Source organism: Cucurbita pepo, chromosome 2, assembly GCF_057944985.1.
Source record: "Cucurbita pepo subsp. pepo isolate OVF chromosome 2, ASM5794498v1, whole genome shotgun sequence".
Taxonomy (NCBI): Eukaryota; Viridiplantae; Streptophyta; class Magnoliopsida; order Cucurbitales; family Cucurbitaceae; genus Cucurbita; species Cucurbita pepo.
In genome coordinates this window covers 6366672-6394349 of record NC_141799.1, presented here as the reverse complement: position 1 = coordinate 6394349, position 27678 = coordinate 6366672, and the positions used below count along the sequence as shown (strand labels likewise).

Sequence of the window (27678 nt, the reverse complement as noted above, 5' to 3'; positions counted from 1 at the left end):
ATCATACAATATACTTCAATATAGAATGAATTGAAATATCTTTTGATAATTTTGACAACCTTTTCTTCACATCTTCATTGAAGTATATTGTATGATTGATGTCTCTTGGTTTATATCACCTCGGTTTCAACCTTTACCCCTCTTTTTTCTCCAGGTCCACTCTTTTTCCCATTCAAAGATCAGCCCGACATTCTCCTACAACATGATCACATTACTTACTCTTCGCTTCTAAGAATGAACACAATCCCCAGAGATCAACATGAGTCCTTACTTACTCCTTGCTTCCAAGGGTGAAGACTATTCCCAAAGACCAACATGAGTCCCATGTTGCTTATTCTCGCTTCTAATAGTAAAGGCTATTCCCACAAACCAACATGAGTCTTTCCCAACATGTTTTGTCTTCACTCACATGTATTAAAAAAATTCTCAAGAGATTATCCAACATAGAATTGCTCAAAGCAAAGCACACTTCACTTTTAGAGGTTCTATGTTTGAGCCATCAAAAAGGAAGACAACTTTCTCTTTAGTCATTCTATCCGGATCACTCTAATTCAAATATAGTCTAGTCTTCATTTCATTCATGTACCCCTGCATGATGTCATATCTTATTTTTATTCTAGACAATTCTTAATAAACACAAGTTAATAACATCCATTTTGATTCACGGTAAGTAAATGAGTCTTCAAATTCAAAAATCAAATAAACGTAAAGTTGAAAATTCAAGGATCAAACTTGTAGTTACACATATCATTTTAACAATTATATATTATCCGTATATAATGATTAATTGTAATTATTGGTTTGCATATTTCTATATTTTTTTAAAAAATTGTTGTAATCTAAATTATGTTAAATTTGCAATGGATTATGTTAATTTAAGTTTATATTTTTAAAACACTTAAAAATTAATTTTTTAAATAATTAGATCGGTTACATAAACAACTCTTCACAATGATATGATATCGTCCACTTTGAGTGGGACTGTACTATCGGCTTCCCCAAAAATTCCTCGTACCAATGAAGATATTATTCGTTGAATATAAATCTATGATCATTTTCTAAATTAGCCGGGGTAGAACCTTCATCCAACCAGATCCATTAATAATGTATTTTTTAATATTTATTTTAGAGGGGAATATAAAAATAATAATAATAATAATGATTTTAAAGCGATGTTTATTCTACTACTCTAGACCACTTTATAAAAAATATATAATAAATAAATAAAATTAAAAAAAAAATTAAAAAAAAAAAAAACCCGACATTTGTGTTCACCTTACTTTGCTCGTCACTATTCCGCGTCAAACCAGAGTTAATTAGCCTGTGACATTTTGCTCGTCTTTTCCACTCTCTCCGGTACCACCGCGAAGAACAAACAACACTCCTCTCTCTTTCGCTTTCAAAAATCTTGTGTAATCAAGAGGAAAAGTAAGTCCTCCTTTGAAATTCATTCAATATTTGTTGTTGTTTTAACATTTTCTTTCCACCCAGTTTAGGGATTTTGTATGCATTATTACAAATTCTATTTCTCAATGTTGCTTGATTCTGTAACTCAGTTTCGAGGCGATGTGAAGTATTTGAGTCCTTATGGTTGATTCCAGATGTTGATCCAGTCTTTTCCCCACTCCTTAGTGAACATTGTACTGAAAAACCTTAAATCAACCTGCCAAAGGATTTCACTGTCGAAGTCCTTTTCTATATTCCTTTACTAGTCTCCATACAAGCTGCGAGGGGTTTTATATTGAAATTCAGCGCTTAAAGTTTCATGGGGTTCTTTTCTTTTCCTTGTTTTTTGGGTTCTTTTATTTGGGAGGACCTTTTATAATGTCATCAGTTGTTGGTCAACAAGCTTTTGTGTAGTAGTGGTTGGTTTCTGGTTGATTTCCTTAGCTTATTGTGCTATTACCAAGTTTTTGTTGTATATGTGTGACATTTATATGGATATTTCATGATAGATTGCTTTGGATTCTTGAATGTTCAATAGTTAATGATGTATCATTCTGCAGTTCTTGTTTAATTATTCTCAATGTAATTTTTTAGATGGACTACAGCAGTGAAGAAGAGTCAGATTTCAGTGACTCAGAGATAAATGATTATGCGGACAAACCATATGAACAGCTGAGGACTGGAAAACTAGTTGTGAAAACAGCAAATGGAATTCTTAGATGTCCGTTCTGTATGGGGAAGAAAAAACAGGACTACAAATATAAGGATTTACTCCAGCATGCTTCTGGAGTGAGTAAAGGCTCTAAGAACAGGAATGCTAGACAGAAGGCGAACCATCTTGCTTTAGCAAAATATCTAGAGAATGAGCTAGCTTCTGAAGCGGACCAAATACGGCGTCCAACTCCACCAGCTCCTATCAGTCGAGATTCAGAAAAGGAGCTTTATGTATGGCCTTGGATGGGAGTCATAGTCAATATATCAGTAGGGGAGGACAGAAAGTCGGTCTGCGATTCAGGGTATTGGAGACAAAAGTTTGCTAAATATAGGCCTTTAGATGTTTATACTTTTTGGAATGAGAAGGAATCCCATGCTCAAGCTGTAGTTGAATTCAATAATGATTGGAATGGTTTTGTGAATGCAACGGACTTCGAAAAATTGTTTGAGACCAACAATCATAGTAAAAAGAATTGGAAAACCAAAACAAACTCCAGCTTGGAAATTTATGGTTGGTGTGCACGCGCCGACGATTATAACTTAAATGAGCCTATAGGCGAGTTTCTTCGGCAGAGAGGGAAATTGAGAACCGTCTCAGACATTGTGAACGAGGCAACTCAAAGTAGGAATACTGTTGTGGAGAATCTTACACATGAAATTGATTTGACTAATAAAAATCTGGATGAACTACAATACAAGTACAATGAGAAGACAATGTCTTTAAGTAGGATGCTTGAAGAGAAAGACCAGCTTCACCATGCTTTTGTTGAAGGTTGTTCTTTTTTGTTTGTGTGCGGGGGATATATGCATGAGTGTTTAGTTTCCTCATGTTCTACTATATTTTACTCAAGTGTACTATTATATTCACAACCAAACTATGCAAATGAAAATATGATCGAATGTTCAGTTACATAACTTCAAGTTCGTATTGAAATGGCTTCTAAACCTCCTCCCATAAAGATGATGATTGTATTTGTTTAGCATTTATGATTTCCCTAGGGCAAAGAGATTTGCAAAGAGGTCACCATGTGTCTATTTATGTTGCATAACTCTGATACTGTGCCATTTGTTGTTTATGATTTGTCTTATTCGGTTCAGAAACCAGAAAGACACAGAGACTTGCACGAGATAATGTTCGAAGAATATTAGAAGAACAAGAAAAACTGCACCAAGAGTTGGAGACTAAGAAAAAGAAACTTGACTCCTGGAGTAAGCAATTGAACAAACGTGAAGCATTGACTGAACTTGAGAGACAAAAACACGATGAAGAGAAGAAAAAGGTGATATGAGGCCTCCTGGTTCACATCTTTACCCTGTTATTGTTCATGTTTCATACAATGTTCTCTCATGCTTAAGACGATCTGGGGCTTAGTAAGCATTAAGCTAATAGCTCGAACTTATGTATGTTTTACTATCAGAGATGTGGTTTACAATCATTTTTAATTTTTCTTGTTCTAGAATGATATGAGGAACAATTCGCTCCAGTTGGCTTCTTTGGAACAGAGAAGAGCTGACGAAAATGTTTTACGCCTTGTTGAAGAGCAGAAGGTTTGTTCATTGTTAATTTCCGCTTTATTTTCTCGTTAAAAAGCAATGATTCAATATTTTTTTTCATCCAGAGAGAGAAAGAAGAAGCTTTAAGCAAGATTCTGCAGTTGGAAAAGCAGCTGGATGCCAAGCAGAAGCTGGAAATGGAAATTCAAGAACTGAAAGGGAAACTGCAGGTTATGAAGCATCTTGAGGATCAAGATGATGTAGGAGTACAACAGAAGATGAAAGAAATGGATGATGATTTGAATCAAAAGGTTGAGGATTTGAACGATTTACAGGAGCTATATCGAACACTTGTTGCCAAGGAGCGTGAAAGCAACGATGAATTACAAGACGCCCGCAAAGAATTAATAACTGTATGATCTCGTGCATCCCTTCTATTAATTATGATTCTCTCTCGATGCTCCAACTTATTCCTAATAGAAAAAAGAGATACAATCTAGACATCGTGTACTCTTTTCTCATTAACCAATGATTTTGCTGTGTAGGGATTGCAAGATCAATCATCAAATGGCCGTCCTAATATTGGAATAAAGAGAATGGGAGATATTGATATTAAACCATTCCAAAACACTTGCAAACAGAAATTTTCTCCTGATGAGGCAATGGTGCAAGCCTCCACTTTATGTTCCTTGTGGCAGGATAGTTTGACTGATCCAAATTGGCATCCATTTAAAGTTGTTACTATTGATGGGGATTCCCAGGTACCTGAATATGTCTTTCTCATCATCCTTTTTGTACATTTAAATTGTTTGAGGAGTGACCCATATTTCTTTAATAGTGCCTCAAAACTGGTCATAGGAGCTTGTAAACCTTTGGGAAATTGTATTGAAAGAATAACTTGAGGTTGGGATTACCTCCCTTCTCGAGCGTATTCAAGACGAAACCACCATACTTTCGCATACTTCGCTTAATGCACGAATGCACGATTCCACTAAAGTGGGCTTTCAAGGTTTCTGCCTGCAATCATCCTTTTTTTTAAATGGATGTTTTCTTCTAGTCTCTAGTCTATGGTCTTTCTATCCATCTATAGCTATTTTATTGTGAATCTTGCCTTTACCTGGGTACTTGTCATGAAAACATGCCAAATAGACTTGGACATTATCCACATGGTACAAAAACAAACAGTACTGTGAAGCTACAGATCTCTAATTGATGGTCTTTTTTTTTTTTTTTTTTTTTTTTTTTCTGGATTGACTGGTTGAAAATTATATTATGAACTATATGATGCATGGCAGGAGAATATTGATGAAGACGATGAGAAACTGAAAGGTCTGAAGCAGGAATGGGGCGACGAGATATACAACGCTGTCGTTACTGCCCTGAAAGAGATGAATGAATATAATCCAAGTGGTCGTTACTCCGTACCCGAACTATGGAACTTTAAGGAAGGAAGGAAAGCTACTTTGAAGGAGGTGGTCAGCTATATTGTTAAGAGTATCAAGTCACTGAAGCGAAAGAGAACATGAGAGGAAGGTCCCTGAAGCAAAAGAGAATGCTTGAGGAAGGTGTTATCCCATCTTTTTTACTGTTGAAACCCAATTTTTTAAAAATTTCCTCACATAATCTTTTGTTTGGGTTAATTTTTAAGTACTTCGGCTAATCTCATTAACTATGGGATCGAAAAGGTCGAGACGTTCGTTTGGTTAAGGTTTTATCAATGTGCTAGACATTCATGTAGCGCCTTGGATATGGTTATGTGCTGATTGTTATTGAGTTTATAAATTTATATAACTGCATGACATTCACTTTTGTTTGTAGTATTTAGTCCAGAGGTAAGGACTTCATGCCAGGTGATCCAGTGAAGAAAATCTAAAGAAAAAAAGAACAAGAAAATCGGTATCATATCATGATCATGTGAAATATCGACCTCTACTCTTGACATCTTATGTCTTGTGAATTATCGATTTGGATGTTCTTCGACTCGTGAAATCTAATAGCTCTATTACCATTTCAACAATTCATCGACAAAATTCATGGCGTATATATTAGGGGCTAAATAGAAATGATATGGTATACAAAGTGGTTTGTGAAACTCCATTAAGATATGCAAACCCGAATAAAAAATGACATGCTTTCCAAGTAAGTGGCACCTCAGACTCTTGAATTTAGTCATGTTCTTAGTATGCATGGAAATATGATATAAAAAAATATGTCGTAGAAATTTGAGCATGAAATGAGTTGGTTTGATGTATGTAAGAGCACGTTAAACGTTATGGTACACTGTTATCAAGAAAATAAATTGTTGAGCTTTGATTTGAACGAAACTAAAAGTGTCTTTAGCATGATACAAAACACGTTATACGAAAGTTATATTAAGATTTGAGCATGGGAGGAGCGGAGAATTATACATGTTATGTTATGATGTTCACTTAAAGAGTACAAACTAAACTATGAACTAATTTGGATATGAGATTAAGACTATGTATCCATGTTAGGTCGTCATGCTATGTCTTTAGTTTATGTGTATAATTTTAGCTGTTATATGGGAACAATTAAGAGTGCACCAACTAGCCCTTAATTGTGAACCTGATGCTATTGTCAAGAGTTCAGATAGCTATAGAACTGACTTATGAATTTATGGATGGTAATTTGTGAGGACTACTACTAGTAAGTTTGTCAGTTAGCTTTCCTGTAGTGAGTCCGTCACGAGCAACAGGGGGTTTACAGTTGTACCTTGGAGTTGGTTGTCCTTTAGACTTATGATTATTGTTCATTCATGTGAGTTTATATGGGGGACGATTAGAGGTTCGCCAACTAGCTCCTAATTGTAAACCTGACTCGATTGTTAGGGGTCGAATAACTAAAAAACTGGTATGCGATATTTTATGACATATGATTTGTGCTATGTGGAAATTATTAGAAAGTTTGCCCGTAGTTGTCCTTTATTAAACCTGTCAGGAACGACAAAGGTCTACAATTCTATTTAAAGTTGATTGAGCCTTAGCATGCATGAACCCTACGAGACTAATACCAAGGTTGTACCTCAGAACCTAGAACTATGATGATGATGATGATAATAAAAGAGTAGCAGAAAACGACTAACTAGGAGACTTAAAAAACTTTAGAAAAATTGAAGGCTTAGGAAGAATGAGTAAAGTTAGGATGTAGCCTACGAATGAACGAGAATAAGATATTGAATGAATGAACTAAGATCCATACAACTTAGTAATGAATTATGAGCTATTAATAATATAAATTTTTTAAATGAGACATGATGGAGCGGTTTGATATTATGAGGTAGAGACACACATGAACTAGGACTATGGAGTTTTGGGTTAGATCCGTGTCTTGTACCTGTTTGATATTATGAACTACCTATGTCGTGTTTTTGTGGGTGGGTCATTGAATTGTTGGTTAAATTTAACTATAAATGCATGCGTTTAAAGAAAAGTTTTAAATTAAAGGTTATTTTTGAAATGCGAGTCGTTACAATTTATTAAAAACTTAAAATATTATATTGTATAATTTTGTATTTTATTTATTTATTTTTAATTGAAAAAACCAGCTCCATCACTTTCTAGCTCTATTTCTCCCCGTTGGATAACAGCCCACAATCCCCCATTTTCAATCCCTTCCCAAGTCTCCTTCCTCCTCCTCCTCCTCCTCCACCTCCGCCTCCGCCCATCGCCGGATGGAAGCTTCTCCGATATACTGTCTTCCCAATGACACTTTCCATCAGATCTTCCTATCCCTCCCTCTCCGTCAAATTATGATCTGCCGTTGCGTCTGCAAGCTGTTCGACCAAATTATCTCATCCCCTTTCTTCATTGACATCATCTCCATCCGTCCCCCTCTTCACCTCATCGCCCTTCGGCCGCCGCACCACCACCACCACCACCACAGTCACGAGCGCCTCTCTGCCGCCGCCGCCAATTCTTGTCTCCACGTCTATGACCCTGATCAGAATCAGTGGCTTCGTTTCTCCCTCGATTTTTTGCCCTTTCGATTCCCTCACCCTGTCGCGTCCTCTCTCGGTCTTGTTTATCTCTGGGGTGACTCGCCGGAGAATCCTGAGTCGAATAAGTCGCTTGTAGTTTGTAACCCTTTGACTCGCCAGTTCCGGGTCTTGCCGCATCTCGGCTCGGCCTGGTCCCGACATGGGTCGGTTTTGGTTGACTCTGCTAATAGAGTAATGGTTTTGACGGAGCTTGCGGCTCTTTATTTCTCTGGGTCGAATCAGTGGAGTAAATTCTCTTCTAACCTGCCTTCGAAACCTCGAAGCCCTGTGTTGGTTTCTAACTCGGTTTATGCTCTTTGTGATGTGGGTTCTCCGTGGAGAAGCCAATGGAAGTTGTTTGCTTGTACTATTACTGATCTCAAGAGCTCCCAGAATTGGGGTCGGCTTGAAAGGCACGAATGGGGGGATGTTTTTGACATTTTGAAACGGCCTCGTTTGGTCCGAGGGACGGGGAACCAAATCTTGATGGTGGGTGGGCTCAAATCGTCGTTTTCGTTGACTTCTTCGTGCTCGACGATTCTGATTTTAAGGTTGGATTTGGATACATTGGAGTGGGATGAGGCGGGTCGTATGCCTGTTCAGATGTTTCAGTGCTTTCAAGGGTCAAGTAAGTTTAAGGTTTTTGGTGGTGGTGATCGGATTTGCTTTTCGGCGAAGAGAATGGGGATGATGGCATTGTGGGATCGTTGTTCTGGAAAAGCAGAGTGGCGGTGGATATGTGGGGTGCCTGGATATAGCGATGGGCTTTACAGAGGATTCGTGTTCGAGGCAAGGTTCACGGCCCTGCTGCCTTAAGTTGCCTGCCTAGACGTGGTTTGCTTGCTAAGTAAAATTAGTGTCGGTAAGTTTGCAAACAAGTTATTTATCTGGCAATCTTTACATTGAATTTGATGACCCTAGCTGTAAATTGCTGCGTTTGTTGGGTTTTGGTAAGCATCTTGCAACCGTGCAAATGGCAAATGCCGTAAAATTTTATCGAACCTTTTAAACTAAGATTTATGAATCCTTCCCTTGTAGATAACCGTTATTAAGCTGGTGAAGACAGTTATGAGATGGTGCTTAGCCAAGTTTGAATGGTAACTTCATCTCTTATTTGCTTAGATTTATGCGCAACGAAAAGAAATTTCGTTAAACCTGAGACGGAAAGCTTCATGCTGGTTCTATTTTTCTATCCTAATACATCCCGACAGATATTGTTGGTAACTACACAATGTTGTCCTTCGTTGATTAGTGAAGGAGCAAAAGTTAATCACTTCCATCCTCTTAATGAGAACAGTAGGGGTAAGGAGGGACACAAATACAGACACAACACATGGATAAGACAAGACAGATACAATGATATGAATTTCTAATATAGGAGTAAGTGCACACACATTTGGGCACTATTATTTATTTTTATTTATTATTATTATTATTTTTTTTTTATGTATACAAATGTGTATATGTTGACATGTGGTTGAAGCAACCGTCTTTTAGCATTCATTTGGAGGGCTGGGGGGGAGTAGGATGGCTTTTGTATGCTTTCATGCTAGAGCATAAAGCTTCAAAGGATCTTCTTAAGTTTTGCAAATACGGAAGTGTTTGACCATGTCATCAGTCAATTAGCCTTGCTGATTGAAAAAGACAAGGATATCAATGTCATGGAAGAGAGCTAACTCCTTGTTGTTTGAAGAAGCCCTCCACTTCAATTGGTATTTTTTCACGAAAAGACCATGTCATCCGTCAATTAGCCTTGCTGATTGAAAAAGACAAGGATATCAATGTCATGGAAGAGAGCTGGAAATTATAAATGATCGTTATGAAAAAGATGCAAGGTCCTCTTGTTGGAACTTTTGGATATCATGACTAAAGAGGATATCTTTTGGTCCTAAAGATTAGATACTTGTGGCTCAAGGTCAGAGATAAATGCTCTTTTTTGTTTTTGGTCTTTTTTTGGGATGAGAAACAATATCATTGATGGGAGAAAAATCCTGATTCGAAGGAGATACCAAAGATTTCTTCATTGGGACAAAATAGATATAAAAGTGTAAGGCTTAGAAAAGAGAGATCATTTTATACCAAGAAATAGCAAAGCATGTAATACCATCCTAAAGATGGTCAAAATGCCTCTCCTTTCTTCAATAGGTTCTTTGGTTCATTCAATCCAAGTGACCCAAAAGAAAGCTTTCATAAAGTTGACCTAAAGGTGCTTCTTCTCCATCTTGAAAGGTGACCTAATAGAGTGGATCCAAAGAGGTGATGGGCTTGTTGTGGGTGAGGTGTCGACCAATCAAAGATGTGCATAAGGTCCTTACAAAAAGAAAAGGCGAAAGAACAAGTGTGTAAGATCCCTCGTTACTAAGATCATTTTAAGCATTTGTACTTGTCTAGTTAGAGATGGATAAACTGCGCTATAATTTTCCTCTCCATCTATTTTTTTGTATGTTATAAGACAAAGATGAACGATTTAGATTCAAACTCAAGGGCCATTTTGGTCTCCTTGTTCACCATTCATAGAAGTATTTTAGAGAGAATTTATGAGATGACTAAGGAGTTCCTTCTCCATCCTCCCTTTTATGAGAGGGAAAGAGTTTTTGAGACATGTTGGGGTGTGTGTTGTTTTGTGGGGCTAGGAATAGGAATAATTGGGTATGGAGGGAGCTTGAGAGGTATGGGCCTATATTAAGTTCAACGTCATTTTGTAGACTTTGGTGACAAAACCATTTTGTAACTATCCATTAGGTCTTGTTTTACTTGATTGGAGACCCCTTTTTTAGTTTGTCACCTTCTCCTTTTTTGTGGCTCTTTTTTTGCATGCCATGTGTCACGGTCATGCTTGTTTAGGACGTGTTTCTCATGGTCGTGTGCTTGTTCCAACCCTTTTTTACCATGCTTTCATGGTTTGTTTTTCATTTTAGCATAGTTGTTTACTTTCCTTGTATTTTTGTTGGTGTATGACGCCTCGCCTCATAATGCACTATGTGGGGTACGATTATTTGTCAATCCTTCCTACCAAGAGTTATATGCAGTGAATGTTGTTATTATCCTTAATTGTTTGGCTTGCTAGCTTACAACAAACATTTTCCAACACCTTTTCTCTAACATCGTTTTCTTAACTCATTTTCCTAGAAAAGGGGTGGAGGTTGTGAGATAGGCCCTTTGTACCATTGACAATCCAAAATTCGAGTTGGCTGACTTCTCAAGAGCGAAAGTAAGTGTTGTGCTTTGTAAGTCTTGAAGAAGTGCAATGGTGACAACATGCTTTTGTATTCTTTCTTCTTTTTTTTTTTTTTTTTTTTTTTTTTTTTTTGTTTTCTCAATGGAAGTTTAGTTATTCATCAAAAAGGAAGAAAAAAGAATTTATGGAGTAGGATGTCTTCGATGGAATCACTAGTCTTCAAATACCACAGCTCCCGACCCTCATGGTTCCTCTTCTAAATTCTTGAAAAGTTTGCACAACACCTACATGTTTGAGAGCATGACGATGTTCTGTATTTTTATTTTTATTTTTGCAGAAAGACTTCTCTAATGCCATTATCAACGAGGGGTTTTCTCTCTTTTTCCCCCAAAAGTGGATACCAAAAATGTTAAAGATTACACTACTAACTAGTGGTCCCTGTAAAACCGTGACTAAGGTGATTGTTGAGAGGATGAAGGCAATTTTGCCCCAAGTGACTATCGAACTTGTAATGCTTTTGTAAGAGATCAACAAATGATATACTCCACTGAAATTGCCGATAAAGCTGTTGAGGATTGGAAAAGAAGGAAAAAGCTAAGGAGTTATTATAAAAATTGACCTCGAGAAAGCTTACAACCTTGTTGATGGAGAATAGTTGAATGGTGTTAGGAAAGCATGAGGACACATTTTCTTTATATGTATAAATTTGGGTTTATGTTGGCATGTGGTTGATGCATTCCTCTTTTTGAACGGGTGGTGGGAGGGTCTCCATTAGGATTGCCTTATTATGCTTTCGTACTTGAGTGTAAAGATTTGAAGGATCATCTTGGGGTTTGGACCAAGGAAGTGTTTGACCATGTCCATTGAAAAGCCGCGGTGACTTAAAAATCAAGGGTATTGATGTCATGGAAGAGAGCTGGGAATCACAAATGACCATTGTGATGCATGCAAGGCCCTTTGGTTGGAACTTTTGGATATCACGAACAAGGTATCTATTGGTCCCCAAAGATTAGACACTGAGCAAGGATTACACGAAAGATCATAAAACTAAAAGCTTAATATGGTTCAAGCGTCTGCTGGGGAGTTGTCTTGGTTTCAACTGATTTCAAACTCACAAGTAGATGTAGATAGTAAAGAAGGGGGGATGTTCTTGCTGTAAAGGACGTTGAGGTTGATTTTTCCTTTGATTTTGGGGAAGTCATTTTGTTTGTATGTGTATGATAACATAGCTCTGTCTCCTTCCATACGTACTTTGCATTCTGCTGTGCAGACTAAGCTCCCTAAATTTGGTGAAGGGTCTCTTGATGGGAAGTGACAAATCACTCTCAATCATCTCAAGCTTGTGAATGACATCTTGATTTTCAGCTAAGAAGAGGAGGTAGAGAAGTTCGGAAGTGATTCAGAGCTAAAATCAATTGGGAGAAGACAACTATCAATGGCATAGAGATAGATCCTAATTCCGTTCTATTCATTGTGAATGACATCTTGCTTTCTATTAAGCATTCACTAATTCCGTTCTATCCATTGTAGCTTTCTTATCGAACCCACTGCCAGAAGGCAACGCAAAGATTGTTTGTTTGTTGGCAAGTTAAGGACTCGAGCACTCCCAACTTGAGGTAATGAATTCCACAATTTCTCAATGAAAAAAATAGATGATTGAGGCTTTCTTCTACTTGAGCTTATGATGATTGGGCAAAGGGCACCTTGTTTGGAGTCTTCCAGCCAAGTTTAAGATTTCCATTAAGGCTAACTGGATCATGATATCAACTTTTCTGGGACCTCTTAGCTTTTCACAAAGCTCTTTGACAGATAAGGACTGCTTGCCAATTTGCCACAACTAACCTATTCCTCACCCCTAACATTTCTTATTCTAAAAACGAAAGATTTTGAATTCATCAGAAGAATTTTACTTTTCAAATTGTTGAATGATTTGTGTCTTCTTTTGTTGTTGTTGGATGTCAGAGCTAGAATACAAAATATAAAAGTTGAAACTGGGTTCTGAATTACCTATGCATTGCCTACATCATTATATTCATTAGTTAAAATAGATAGGATTGAAGGATTTGTTTTGAAGTTATTTTGCCGGTGACAGTGACTGCGTGAAGCTGGATTATGGTGAGCTGCCCTTCAAATATATTGAAGGATCTGAGAACAGATTCCTGCTTGGGGAATAGATTCTAGCATGGCTCGGCTTGACTTGACTTGACTCGACTCGAATTATATGGTTTGCAATGGAAGTTTTTAGTCAGCCCAGAGGCTTCTGAGAGGCGATGAGGGAGAATTTCTAAGCTATTTGGGTGGGCATCCTGTATCTGCTTCTTTCAGGCAAATTATAAAATGAAAGCTTTGATGAGAGGTTTAACCACATAGATTAATTGGTATTAATTGGCATTTCTTGGCATTGGCTTTAGTTGTTGTATACATGTAGATATGCCACGGAAGTTACTGATCTTTCATATACATCTATTACCAAATGATATGCAAGGAATTAAATTTGATGGCGCTTGATGTTAGATCATAATCTTCTGTAATCTTATACTCTTATACATTTTAAACTTAAAGATCCACGTTAGTGGCATTGAGACTCGACTTGGGAGTTCTCACGCCCAAAACACATGTGCCTTTGTTTTTTCATTTGGTGTGTCTCGGCGTTACTCAATTTTGCTTATGTACTGTATGCACTAAGGTACAATGTCGAGACGTTCCTACCATCTCGACTCTACCTTGTTTTTTATAAGTATATCATTTTCATTCATAATCATTCATAAATGGGAGAACTTTATAGAGAGAAAAGTCTACGTTTCAGACACACTTGGCCAATAGATTTTCCTTAATTTAGTCTCCAATGGCCAATGGAAGCTTTTGGCCAAAACCTACGGGTAAACTCCAAATTAAGGGTGACAAATGAAGCACCAGGTGTGCTCTTGCCCCTTCACGTTGATATTAGAAGAAATTAAGCGAACTGTCCCTTCTAGTTGACTAGTATCACGCAATAACAAAAATCTATTAAAGCCTATTCAGGAGTCGTGCAGCTATAAGGAACCCTAGATTTGTATCTTATAGTCTTGAATGTGTTTTTGGTTTTATATTTTTATTTGAATGAATTTAAATCTACTTAACAAATGTATTCTTGAATTTTGAATGTTTGAAAAAATAAAACCAAACTGTTGAGAGTGGGATTTGAACCCACGCCCTTTCGGACCAAAACCATCTCAACGTTTTTGAACCTTGAACCATAAAAACAAAATAAAAAACAAAATAGTAAAATCCTTTTGGTTTATAATAATTTTAATTCTCAAAATATATGTTTTTAGCTATATGGATTGTTTAAGAAAATTTCAAACCTTACATTTTAACATATTTCAATTATATTGTTTTTTGTTGAAGGTTAAAATTGACTAACGTTAACTTGAATGATATAATACTAAGTGGATTGACGTAAATTTGAAATTAAAAATAATAATAATGTAGGGTTGCTTTTTTAAAACACTTCTAGGCTAATTTTCATTAATTCCTTTCAGCCATTTTTTGTATTTTTAATTCCTAGTTTGTTCCCAAATTCTCTCTCCTTTGAACTTATATCAACTTACTAAGTATTATCCAATTCATTTGAACATTCATCCATAACAAGTCTAAATAAAAAATATTAAGGCATAAGGGGCTAAAATAAGATCTTTTACACAATAGAGTTGAAAAGAACACCCAAACATTTGCTACCAAGACACATTTATCCCAACTTTCTTCTAATTTTACCCTAATTCATAAAGAAGGGTTTTGCTGCTTTGGGATCAAATCTAACTACAAGTATAAACACTATAATACAAAAATGGGAAAGGATGGGCATCTCATCATTTAAACAATGATGAATCAACAAGTGAAAATTCCACAAAAATCGTCAATCCAGCAGACTATGTAGCCACAAAATTAACTGCAATGGTTCAAGCAAGTATTTTGATCAGAGTTGCCAATCTATGGCGCCAATACCCAGTTCCTTGAGAAGCATGTTTGTTCGAGAAAAATGCCTGTAGAAAATCAACAATGGGCAGTAAACAATCTTGATGAGAAAGCATTCCAAGGGAAATGAAAAGGCATCCATCAACTTTGCCTCATATTAGTGAATCACTTGAAGCATTTTCTCTCTTATCCATAAACATCTATGTTCCTTAAGTGTTTTCAAGTCTTTGAGAGAGAAAAAAGGCAGAGAACCAAGTGTTCTGTATATACACAAAATACCAAGTGGCATACTAGCAAATGTTGTTATTGTAAGAACCATATTGAAGGGAAATGATGAAGTACAAAGGTGTGAGCAAATTCCAATTAATATTTGAACTGGAAAGTTTAAAAAATTTATAATGGAATTAAACAATGGAACTAACCTGCAACCAAAGAAGCCTCTGTTGGCCGACAAACCAGAAGGATGCGCGGCTTTGAGAATGTGATGTTTTTTCTCATCAATTAACCTGTTCATACATCAGATTCTATGTGAAGTAGGACGCTATTGCCAAGAAAGAAGAGGAATTAAACCCCTCTGATGATGCTCTTGTAAGTTAATTATCAAGACAATAGAACCTAAGCTGTTCTAGGCTAGATAAAGTAAATGAAAATTGCACTATGCTGATTTTAAAGCTCAGCAAAACCATGTTTTCTCAAATAGTTTCCTGGTCATCACAGGAAAAGTTCCTATACTTGTAAGCTTAGAGCCAGCATAGCAAGACATGTACCAAATGACGACTAAAGTAAAGTATTTACCACACATCCCCTAAAATGTGGGTGTGGCGTTTATATTTGCATGGGATATGTGAGTTATTAATATGAAATGCAATTGAGCAATATAAGGAATATTACCAGTGGCATATACATAGTAACTTAATAAGTTCGTCAAAGTTGAGTGGTTAGCCTCTCAAATTAATTTTCCTTTCTAATTTGGTAGCAGCTTTCATTAATTTCTACCATAACAATCCAATCAAATTGGTATTAAAGCAATTCAAACTTGAGGATTCAGAGTCTAGGAGAATATGCTGACATTGCAGAACATTTTAGAAGAAATGATGAGTAAACTTGCAGCACTTAGATAGAAGAAAAATTATCAGATGAGAACAGCACTCCAAGCTGTGGAATAGGGGCGATGGTTGTGGGAAATAATCCAAATTCAAGAGGGCAAAAGTCATATTAGAGAGGTAAAACACACACAGAGACACGCATGCCTGAAGGTCTTCGAGTTCACGGAGGAAAGCAAGAACCAATGTGCTGCTGAACAAAGAAAAAGATGCACACGAGTCTTACTCTGGCTAATGAACCCAAGAGTCTTACTCTCGCTAATGAACCAACGAAATCACAAATCAGCTAAATACAAACACACCTAATAGCATGCAGGAATTACAAAGTTTTCTTACTCCCGACCCTACTGTTCTTATGATGCAGAGAATTTGTGATTAGGTCCCATCTAAGGCCAAACAAGAGAACTCCATTCCTTTAGTTGAGAGAACACTAAAGTTAAAGTTCTATTTCAAAATAACATTCAAGAGTTTCCTCACAATCCTAAAAGGTGGCTACTTGTAGGCTTGCAATACAATTAACACAAATCTCTCTTACAAAGCCCAACCACAAAGGTTATTTCCTCTAACGATGTTGCAACATGTAGCATCGTATGTTCTTGTCCGACATCAAGTCACCTTCATTTTCCTCTTCTTTTTTGACTTCCTCTTTTAATCCTTGTCCTTTCTGACTTCCTTTTCATCTTCCTTGTCTTTTTCGATGTCTTTATCTTTAGCTTTGATTATTATATCAGCATCGTCTTCTTCAACTTCTTCAATAATGTAACTATCTTCGACTTCTACATCACTATCATTTGCTTTGTCCCTGCCCTTGTAGTTAGTTAGGCTGATTTGGAGGGAATTCTTTAATGGTACACAAAGAGCATCTAATCTTTGCAAAGTTGTCGAAGTTGACTATGAAATTAGTTGAGAAAGTGTGGCGTTTCTTGTTTTTTGTTTGCTGAAACATTGGTTTGGATGGTTAGGAATGTTTGGATGTGGTATGATGATAGTGGATTGATGAATATGGAAGTGATGAAGACAAATATGGTGGTGGTAAATACCTAGACGAAGAAACAAATTCTAGGAGTCTACTGTTGATGTTGCCATCTTCGACCACTGTATATAGTTTTGTACCTTTCCAAGAACCTCCAAGGGCTCTCGTATTAATTGATGTAGTGGATTTGAGATTAGGCTGATGAGAGAGTACTAGGAAGGGTATATATTGAGAATATTAGTAGGGTATTAGTAAGGGGTATAGTGGTAATTACCCAGGGGATCTTGGTTAAGAGCAAAGGGAGTTGAGGTTTTAAAAGGGGATCAATTTGAGTGGGATTATCCATTGTAGGACATTGGAAGAGAGATAGCCCTCTCGAAAAGCTATTGTTACATTGCGACTTATTTGAATATTGCAATATATTACTATCTTGTGTTATTTTTGAGTTTCTGTGTATTTTCAGTGTTTGGGTACCTAACAGCTAAACATGGCCAAACAAAGAAAATTCACTCAAAAGTTGAGAAAACACTCTTTAAGAACAAAGTTATATAGGTACATAACAGCTAAATTATGGCCAAACAAGGAAAATTCATCCTAAAAGTTGAGATTACACTCTAAAAACAAAGTTCTATTTTCCTCTTAAAAAAGTCATGTTTCAAATAATATTCAGAAGTTTTTTTATAATCCTAAACAGTGGCTATTTATATCCTTACAATAAAATTAACAAGCAACGAATCAAATCTAAAATATTAATCAAATACTAGTTAATCTAAAAGTTAACAGCTAGTGCTATGGTGCTTTATGAACTTCTCTTGGAGTTCACTATACACACGCTATCGACCAAGCAGGCCAAAAACACATGTTCAACCTTCATTACTTAGTCTCACTCCTACAATGTTTCTAGAAGGATATTTTAGGAGAATTTTTAGGAGAATTTTGAACTTGTATTCCTTTTAAGCTTTCTAGAATAGGTTGGTTATTCTAACTAAAATTATATTATTTAGAGAATCTAGGTTGGTTTTTGAACTCCTTGGCTATATAAACCCAAGTGGTCCTCTTGTTTCAACAGATTGAAGTTGAAGCCTTGTGTTTAGAATCGTATGTTTTGAGGCATTCAAAGCTTGGTTGGTCACCAAACTTGTGGAGTGTTTTAGCCTTGAGATAGGAACTAGTGCGCTTAACTCTTGGCCTTTAACCAAAGGTAAAACCATTCAAACCTTTACCTTGAGCTGATCCAACTTGATGCATAGGTGTTAAAACTTGTGTCCGGTGAACTCCAAGGCAAGTTCATAGAGTACCATGTCAACTAGACTAATATTAACTAAATTATAATAATTATCTAATATTTCATCCTACATCACTTCATCTATCAAAATACATCAAGTCTTCAACTGAAAGTTCTTGGTTTTTATTTCCTGTTCCCAATTAAATTTGTAATGCCAGATTCTGATTAGTAGATGAAATTTACATAGAAGAAAAAACTTTAACCTCAAGGTCACTGATTTTCTTTTTTTCAACAAGAAAAATCTAAAGGTCGTTGCTTATATTTTAACCATGATTCGATTATTACTTTGGTTCTTTCCAGAGTCATGCACTCCCTGTTAGAACTAATATTATACTATAGAAATACCTCAATTTTGCTTGAGCAGAGTTCCCCCAAAGGAGAAAGACAACCCCTTCCTTCTTTTGTGATATTGTCTTGATGACAGCATCGGTGAATTGTTCCCATCCTTTTTTAGCATGAGAGTTGGCTTGATGCTTTCGAACTAAACAGGAAAACACAAAATATTTATCAATAAGTAAATGCAGGAAAGCATGTACCGTTACTAAAAGCAAAATAATGTCGAACTCTTATTAATGTATGGGAACGAACAAGAAACTTCACCCTTTAAAGTGTTGATTCTAGCAGTGGATTCCTTCGAGTGTCTATCAAAGTCTTGTGTTTTCAGTGCTTTTTGGTTTAGTTATCAATCTTGGAAAAGGCGTTTTGGCCTCGTCTTTGGGTCTTATGTTATTGGCTTTCATAATGGCTATTTTGAGGGGCTGGAGCGTTTGTTAGCTTGTTCCCCATGGGCTTCCATTGCAGCAATGTTATGTTATTACTTTATAAAGCTTGTTGTCGAAGATCACCCATTTGGAGGCTTTTTGCTGTTTTTTCTCCCAGGATAAGGTGGCAGTTTATGAGCAAATTTGGGAAGATTATAATTTTTCTTTAGTTGTAGCTAATCTCGGCTTGAACAGTAGGCTGTCGGAAATGGCTATCTATTAGCGCAGTTGCTCTTTGTGACGGTTTGGTGATGTTTGATGAGTTTTTGGTTCAATGTCATAGATGTTGCCGATAGCATTACAGTTAGCTATTATCTTTTAAGCTGGTAGCTATTGAAATTTTTTTTAGATGGTCAAAAGCAAAACTCATCAATGAAATATTTGTTTAAAAACAATCACAGAGAATATATCAAAGCATTATACATATTACCTCACCCTTCACTTTACTGATTTTTAAAAATGGAAGCACATTGATAAAGAAGGTATAGAACTTAAGGTGGAAAGAAGATTATTACCTGTGAGAACAGCATTAAGCAACAAGACTCCCTACAATTGATATAAAAATCATTTTAGACAACATAATAGTGAAAAAGACACTAGATAGAACTCTGACTACATTCTTACAAAATAATTTTTTCAGATCACAATAACTAATCATGCATTTTTCCACGCAGAAAAGTTCTCCCGAATTGATCAACTTATCCTTTGAAGCCAAACAAGCCCAGATTCATACGAGTAATGTCATGAAAAACTTCATTTAGAATCCTTTGCCAATATGAATTACTAATTGTATGATCCAATCTCTCAACTTAGAATCCTTGTGATGAACCATATCTATTATATAATCCATCTATCCCAAACCTATATTTACATATCTTTCATCTAATGAAAAATAAGCAAGATCTTTATGGGTAGCATTTCTGTAGCCCCAATACATTAGAAGTAGCTACATCTAAGTATGCATTTCTAAGTATTTAGAATAAAGAGATGAGAGACAACAGCACCTGAACAGCCCATTTCTCGAGATTTCCATGGGATGGGATGGAACAACCAAGATCTTCCCTCAGTTCCTTGAATATGTTGAGAAGACTTGATGGGATTTTAACTCCTTCAGGAACAGAAAAAGAAAGACCCATAGCTTGACCAGGCCCATGATAAGGATCTTGACCGAGAATAACAACTTTCACCCTATCGAAAGGGGTAGAATTCAGAGCATTAAAGATGAAAGAGGGAGGAGGATAAATAGGGACACCGCTGCTGCAAATCTCCGTCTCTACGAACTTGCAGAGGTTAAGAGCATAGGGCTTCTCAAACTCTCCGGGAAGGGCTTCGAACCATGTCTCGTCCACCAAAAGCTCCTCCAACTTCACACATCCATTCCCCCATTTGGAAACCCTATCTGAGGAAATTTTGAGATTGCGCTTCGATCTGGCCAACCATTTGTTGGTTTCCATGCGGGATTTCTGAGAGGAAGAGATGTCCATCGAAGAGGAAGCCAATGTGAGCTCTGAATCGCATTTGTCGTCCGTGGTTGCAAGGGTTTTCAGCGTCTGTGAGGTTTTTAAGCGTTTGGAAAGCGCTGGCTGGAAGATGTCGATTAGGGTTCTGGCTTTGGATTTAAGTGAAGGCGAGGAGGAAGCCATTTTGGGTCTGGTTGCTCCAGTAGAGTGGAGGTGGAGCAGGCTTTAATGGCGGGAACCAACAGAGAATCCGCTAAAAGCTTTCCACTCTCCCCGCTTGTTTGAAATTTGATCGTAGCCTATGGGATATGCGTCACCTCCAATTAAAAGAAATTATGTAATATTAAAAGAATAAAGAATATATATTTGACTTTGTTTGTACCTTATTAAAATAAAAAAACTTCCAACTATTTTAATAATACTTTTAAATTTTAAAAATAATTATTAAAAATAAACTTAAACTAAGAAAAATTAGAATTAAAAATCCACAAAACAATTTCTTGTCACCTTTGGTACGCTTTCCTTTAAAATAAATGATAGATTACAAATATAAATGTTGGACTTATATTACGTTTAATTAAAAATGTTGATTTGTATCACATAATTGCATAAACCCAAAAATAAATATGAAATTTTATAATACACATCATTTATTCTACTCGCACAACCATTTAGTTCTCAATATTTTATTTCTATTAAACATGTTTACATGACGGGAGAATTCAATCAACTTTTAATCAAACAGACTAGCCAAAAATAGAGCTAGGTACAACAAAACCTTACTATACTGTTAAGATTAGCCCAAGAGTAAAATATTTGTTAGGTATGGAGTCGGATTATTTATAGCTTAGTTAACGGTTATACATAGTAAAATTATATTTGGTAAATGACATATAAAAAGTAAATAGTTGAAAATAGCTATGTAGTTATATACAGTACATAGTTTATATGGTAGATGGTTATATTTGGTAAAGCTATATATAGTAAGCTAAACCATACATATATATATATATACCACAGTTTTGAAAATGTTTTCTGTATTCGTATATACGTGAAGTCATCTATACAAATTCTTTAGCCAATATTCTCCTTGCATTTTCTCTATTCTACTTTTTGTGTTCATCTAGATCGAGTGTGTGTTGTTGTGCGATCCTAACAATTGGTATCAGAGCAATGCGAAATTCACCACGATCTGTGAAGATGGAAAGCTTAAAGATTGGAATTGAGAAGTTCGATGAATCTGATTTCGGTTTCTGGAAGATGCAGATTGAAACTGAAAGATGCAGATGGAAGATTATCTGTATCAGAAATATCTTCACGAACCCTTGTTGGGGGTGAAGCCGGATACCATGACCACGGAACAGTGGAAGCTCAAGGATCGACAGGCCTTAGAGTTGATCCAGTTGACGCTATCCAGAAACGTGGCATCTAACATCATCAAGGAGAAGACAACGTCAAATCTGTTGAAGGCGCTGTCGAATATGTACGAAAAACCGTCGGCTATGAACAAGGTGTATTTGATGCGGAAATTGTTTAATCTATAGATGTCTGAAGGTGGATTTGTTGTTGATCATATAAATGAATTCAATATGATCGTAAGTCAACTGAGTTTGGTGGAAATTAATATCGAAGATGGAATTAAAGCATTGATTTTGATGTCATCTTTACCCGAGTCGTGGGATACTGTTGTAGCAGTTTCGAGGATCTGATAAACTGAAGTTTGATGAAATTCGAGATGTAGTTCTCAGCGAAAGTATTCGCAAACGATAAATTGGAAATTCATCTGGTAGTGCCCTCAGCATTGACTAACAGGGAAGAAGTAAACCGAAGGGCCCAAACAAGGGCGATCAAAATCAAAGAACCGAAAAAAATCTCCAAATAGACTAAACGTAATGTGTTGGAATTGTGGAGAAAAATGTCATTTTCGGACAGATTGTACAAGACCAAAGAGGGAGCAGAATCACAAATCTGAAGATGATGATGATTCTATAAATTCAACATAAGACATTGGGGATGCTCTAATCCTCAACATGGACAGTGCAAATGAATCCTGGATTTTGGATTCAGGTGCATCTTTTCATTCGTCTCCAAATAAAGAGTTGTTCCAGAATTTCAAGTTTGAAAATTTTGAGAAGGTGTATCTTGCCGACAACAAAGATTTGGAGATTAAAAGAAAAGGAGATGTCTGCATAAAAACTCCGGCAGGAAATCAGTGGACATTAAAGAATGTCAAATATATTCCTAGTCTAAAAAAGAACCTGATTTCTATTGGTCAATTGGACAGTACAGGTTATGCAATAGAGTTAGGGAAGAGTTCGTGGAAGATTATGAAGGGTGCTATAGTGGTAGAATGTGGCATCAAATCTGGAACTTTATACACCACTGCTGAATGTATGAACACGGCTGCTGTTGTTGAGAATGCTTCAAATTCAAGTCTATGGCACAATGGACTTGGACATATGAGCGTGAAAGGAATGAATACACTGGCTGCAAAAGAAGTTTTAGAAGGTCTGAAATCTGTTGATGTGAGTCGTTGTGAGAACTACGTTATGAGCAAGCAGAAACGAGTTAGCTTCACAAGGACCGCCAGAGAATTGAAGAAAGTGCAATTGGAAATGGACCCAGATGTGGAGCAAGGTTCGAAGACAACGAAGCAAGTGGGAGTTGAGCTTGAGTTGCAGGAAAACTCACTTAGTGATGTCGTAGCATATACTCATAAAACTCCTGAGATTATTGTTGAGAAACCATAGGTAGAGCGAGGTTCCAAAACCACGAAGCAAGTAGGAGTTGAGCTTGAGTTGCAGGGAAAACTCATCTAGTGATGTTGTAGCAGATACTCATGAAACTCCTGATACTACTGTTGAGGAACCAAATGTGGAGCAAAGTTCCAAGACCACGAAGCAAGTGGGAGTTGAGCTTAAGTTGCAGGGAAACTCACCTAGTGATGTTGTAGCAAATATTCATGAAACTCCTGAGACTACTACTCAGGAACTAGATGTGGAGCAAGGTTCCAAGACAACGAAGCAAGTGGGAGTTGAGGTTAAGTTGCGGAGAAAATACACCTAGTGATCTTGTAGCAAATACTCAACAAACTCCAGGAGATTGTTGTAGAGGAACCAACAGTAGAGTAAGTGACACCTGAACCGGTGTTGAGAAGATCATCCAGTACTATCAGAGTACTAGATATGTATGTACCTTCATTACACTACTGATGAAAGAGAACCAATGCCCTTTGATGAGGCCTTACAATTGGAGGATACAACCAAGTGGGAGCAAGCCATGGATGATGGGACGTCTAGGCTTCAAAAATGCGTTGTACTAAGGCTGAGTACGTGGCAATAGTTGAAGCTGTAAACAAGGGAAAAAGTGAAAATTTGGAGATCCAAAATTAACATGTATTAGAAACTGAAGACAAATCCGTATTTCACCTGGAGAAAAGGAGAATAGAGTAACGTAGGAGTACAAGATTTCGTTCCTTTCCTCATTTGAATTCTCTTCCCACATATTTGGGCCACTCATTTCTTCACAACAAAATAGAAAAAACCATGCGTGTGGGTCTACAATTGCAAACCAAACAAGTGGTTCAAATTTATCTCCAACTGAATCGATTAAACAAATTCGAAACCACATCCTTTAATAATCCTCACTCAGATTCTTCATTCTCTGCTTCCGATTCGGCTCTCAATCCTCCGATTATCCTCAAGGTATGTTTATGTACAATTTTTCAGTTCATTCTATTCATTCTATTCATTCTAGTTCTCTACTTCCCGATTTCAGTTGCCCTAGTTTTTCGAGTGAAACCGATTGACTGTTCTTGCAGATTATGACGAGCGTAACGTTCGGTCACCAGAGTAATTGGTCGCCCGGGATTGGGATTCAGGAGCATCTAGGTAGAGCAAAGATTTCTAGAGTTGCGCATTCATATTCGGAGTATTGTTGTCCATTTCTTCCTTCCAGAGAAACAAGCACTCACCATGGGAATCATGTTGCTTACTGTCGCCGGCGAACTGGACGGCAAATTAGACCTGTCCTTGCAGGTTCCGTCGACGATGCCATGGATCCTGATGAGTCCGATCGTGAGATTAACGACAGTGAGAGTCCCAAACCTGAAAATGGAGGGGTTAGTACTCAATCCCACATAGTTTGGATTCAAAAGAAAGAAAAACTCAATTATAGACTACTACTTCAGACTTGCATGAAGCTAAAATCAGAAACTATAGACCTTTAGATTTGGATTCTAATAAATTTTATAGTAATCACGAGTGTGTAGTACGTTGATAAGTGATATGTCTGATGACTTGCAAGAGAAAATAAATTGACTTAAACTGTAATTTTGCACCATCCTGGCATCATTTCTTCTTGTGGAGACTTATTTCAGTAATTTATGTTCTTCCAGATGAACTTCGAAATGCTTAGGGAAAACTTGGAAAGATCGGTTGGGACGGATGATTCCAGGTTTAGTGGGATTGACTTAGCTACTATTATCAGAAATAAGTATGGCAAGTCTTACGATGTTCAACTGATAAAGAAGGTATTCATCTTCCATTTCTAAACTTCTTACTATTCTTTGATTAAATTACAAATTCAAATGTAGGTTTGTGTTAAATAAGTTTTTGAATTTTAGACAGTTCAATGAGTCTTTAAACTTCTAAAATTATGTCTTATAGGTCATTAAACTGTAAAAAAAAAAACATATGATAAGTTCTTAAACTTTTATGGAAATGTCAATGGAAATATCTATAAAATGACGGTATCAATGTCGATAGATTTTTCTTGAAACATAGTAAAAACATAAACATCTAAAATTATTTAAATTAATAAACAAGTATTTTACAATGCTTATTATTTATTTTATATTACTGTTAGCGACATTTTTTTTTTAATGTATGTTCATCGATTTTTTCACGATGTAATGGAAATGTCGCTTTACCCTTTGTGTGGATATCGAACCCGTGAATTTGTAGAAATATCTACATGTCAATAGAAATTTAATACCCTGGTCATATAGTCACTATGGTCTGTTCATAATTCAAACTAAATTATGGATTCCTTTTCTTGTTTCTGTCATAACTCAGGAGTTCATGGGACGAAATCTTCTTGCTTTAAATGTCATGTGGAAATACAGAGAGCAGGTACGCACGAATCCAGTCTCCTCTGCTACTTCAAGACTAAAATCTTTGATCAACTGAGATCCTTTTCGAAATTAGGGGAACCTGTCTATAAATTATAACATCTGAAAGCTGATGAAGAGCATTTTCCTAAATGGACTCTATTAATTCTAACCTCACAATTGAACTAATCTGAATTATTAGGAAATTGGTAGGAAAATTTCGAGTACTATGGGAATAACATACTCCCTTTGTTCACACTATGGTTTTGTCTTTATAAATAATTTTTTTAATATTGGTGGCTCCCACATCGTTTTTAGAAGGATGCTGATATGATACGCAATACATGGTAGGAGTATTATACTCTCATAGTAACCAATTTTTCTCAAAATTGGCCTATCTACTGGAAGGGAGAAAAGGGAACCTCTGGATTTTAAGAACTAGTAGCTGCTGCACAAAATTAATATGGACATTTTCAAAGCAATAAACTCCAAACGCAAGCTCTGATAAGATCACTAAAAGTTAAGAAGTCAATTAATTACTGATAATGAAACCAAACATGACTTGCAAATAAATAATCTACAGAATATAAAGGCTATTTAAAAAATAATTATAAAATCAAACGTATTGCTATGAAATGGAGATAGAAAGCTAGGTGATGAATATATGTATAGGCTATTTTTTTTTTTTTTTAATTTTTTCTTCCTGGTCAACATATTTTGATGATCTTTTAACAATTAGTTATGGACTGGGCATGAAGGCAAATGAGCAGTTCACAGAGCATTATTGCCTTCAAATTTGGAGAGATTATTTCTACTTTAAAATGTTGAATATTTGTCAATTTGGTAGAAATCATTTCCATTGTCCGAGGAAGAGTACCTATTGCGGCTTGATGGTGTGGCTAATACGTTAAGATGCTGGGGAGCCGTTGCCCATATTCGAAACAGCTTAGACAAAACTAAAGACAGGCCCCGGATAGGAAAGGTAAGATTACTGGGAAGTCGGCTCTTTTTGTTGTATGTCTTTCATTATTAAGCAATCCCTACTAGAATTATGAACAAAGGCTGATGGGCGAGGACAGGGTTGAAGGGGAAAGCCTTAGATAGGAAACGGAAAAAATGGGGTACTAGAGTGTAGAATAGATTTCCATAGTTCTTTATAATGGATAAAATACCTATTGTTACCTAAAAGGTCGATGATTTGATTCTTATACTCACAATTGTTGAACACAAGAAACAAAACAGAATTATGATCACCAATTGAGTCAAGCCTACCTAACAAACTTGATCTTTAGAAATAATGAAATTCACTTGTCTTGAGTTTGATTTCATTAGCTCGTTCTGTGCCCAATTGTCTCTTTTGGCAGTGTTTTGATAGATTTGTATTTTCTTACTAAACATTATCGTTGGTTGTTATTGAAACTTTGCAGGCAGTCAGTATTTTTATCGACATGGATGAGTCTGGTGGTCGTGCTAATGAGTGGATATACAAGTAGATTACTTATATACGAATAAAAAGTCAAAATGTATATTTATTATATTATTTTTTTGTATAGGTAAAAATCCAACAAATACACTTTCTATTTATTTAGACAACTTTAGTTCCTCTAGGATACATTTGTTACTAAATAGTAATGGTGGTTTGTATAAACATGTGACAATGAGGCGGTCTTTTTGATCCCTTCGAGGTCGATATATGGGTTTTGAACTGCTCATCTTAATCACTCAAGTTCAAGACATTTTTCTTTCTTTCATAGAAAACAAAAAGAACTTCATAACAAAAAGGGCTACAAAAGATGTGGCCTAGCCATTAGAAACATAAAAACATTCCGGCATCAAGAAAGATTTCAGAGAAGAAAGGGTCTCAGGCAGATACCGTTTAGAGAGAATGATGCTTGAGTACTCATGGAGGTTGACCTGATAACACTGTTGCCTATAAAAGAACTTTGTATGATAGATGAATAAGCGATTTTTGTTACAACTTCTTATATCGTGTGTACGTAAAATTTACTTTGGTGACGTGTTCCTAAGTTACTTATGTTTTTAATCTATCATTCTTGTAACACCCCGCACCAGCTTTATAAGTATTACTTAGTTGTTGCTTCTAAGGATGAAATATATTCCTATAGACCAACACAGGTTATCCACCATAGGATTACTCCAAACTAAACACGTTTAATTTTGGAGTTTTAATTTTGGAGTTCTT

The 27678-nt window shown here is 36.3% G+C and overlaps 4 protein-coding genes across 23 annotated transcripts; 3 read left to right on the top strand and 1 right to left on the bottom strand.

The window, feature by feature from the left end:
- The first annotated feature begins 1270 nt into the window (after window positions 1–1270).
- LOC111789177 (factor of DNA methylation 1) lies at window positions 1271–5471 on the top strand. The gene is made up of 7 exons (XM_023669839.2): window positions 1271–1428; window positions 2041–2932; window positions 3259–3440; window positions 3619–3708; window positions 3780–4067; window positions 4200–4415; window positions 4950–5471. Exons 2-7 carry the CDS (start codon window positions 2041–2043, stop codon window positions 5178–5180), a joined length of 1899 nt encoding a protein of 632 aa, XP_023525607.2. The 5' UTR covers window positions 1271–1428; the 3' UTR covers window positions 5181–5471.
- Window positions 5472–7243: 1772 nt separating this feature from the next.
- Window positions 7244–13342, top strand: LOC111789178 (SKP1-interacting partner 15). 20 transcript variants are annotated; one of them, XR_015419962.1, is made up of 6 exons: window positions 7244–8513; window positions 8690–8748; window positions 8863–9989; window positions 10781–10862; window positions 12360–12445; window positions 12922–13342. XR_015419962.1 is itself a non-coding variant. In XM_023669841.2 (2 exons), exon 1 carries the CDS (start codon window positions 7346–7348, stop codon window positions 8465–8467), a length of 1122 nt encoding a protein of 373 aa, XP_023525609.2. In that variant the 5' UTR covers window positions 7244–7345; the 3' UTR covers window positions 8468–8513; window positions 12922–13342. The 20 variants fall into 20 exon arrangements, 1 of the variants encoding a protein (XP_023525609.2); XR_015419958.1 differs by having other exon boundaries at window positions 12100–12445; XR_015419964.1 differs by having other exon boundaries at window positions 8863–9993.
- Window positions 13343–14453: 1111 nt separating this feature from the next.
- Window positions 14454–20680, bottom strand: UNG (uracil dna glycosylase). Its single transcript, XM_023669843.2, has 5 exons — window positions 19910–20680; window positions 19421–19451; window positions 18490–18625; window positions 15206–15289; window positions 14454–14851 (listed from the first exon to the last, which is right to left on the bottom strand). Exons 1-5 carry the CDS (start codon window positions 20546–20548, stop codon window positions 14785–14787), a joined length of 957 nt encoding a protein of 318 aa, XP_023525611.2. The 5' UTR covers window positions 20549–20680; the 3' UTR covers window positions 14454–14784.
- A 3229-nt stretch (window positions 20681–23909) lies between these two features.
- LOC111789180 (uncharacterized) lies at window positions 23910–27193 on the top strand. Its single transcript, XM_023669844.2, has 6 exons — window positions 23910–24069; window positions 24186–24485; window positions 24762–24896; window positions 25441–25497; window positions 26323–26457; window positions 26903–27193. The coding sequence occupies exons 1-6, from the start codon at window positions 23911–23913 to the stop codon at window positions 26966–26968; spliced, it is 852 nt and encodes a 283-aa protein (XP_023525612.2). The 5' UTR covers window position 23910; the 3' UTR covers window positions 26969–27193.
- Window positions 27194–27678: the final 485 nt, after the last annotated feature.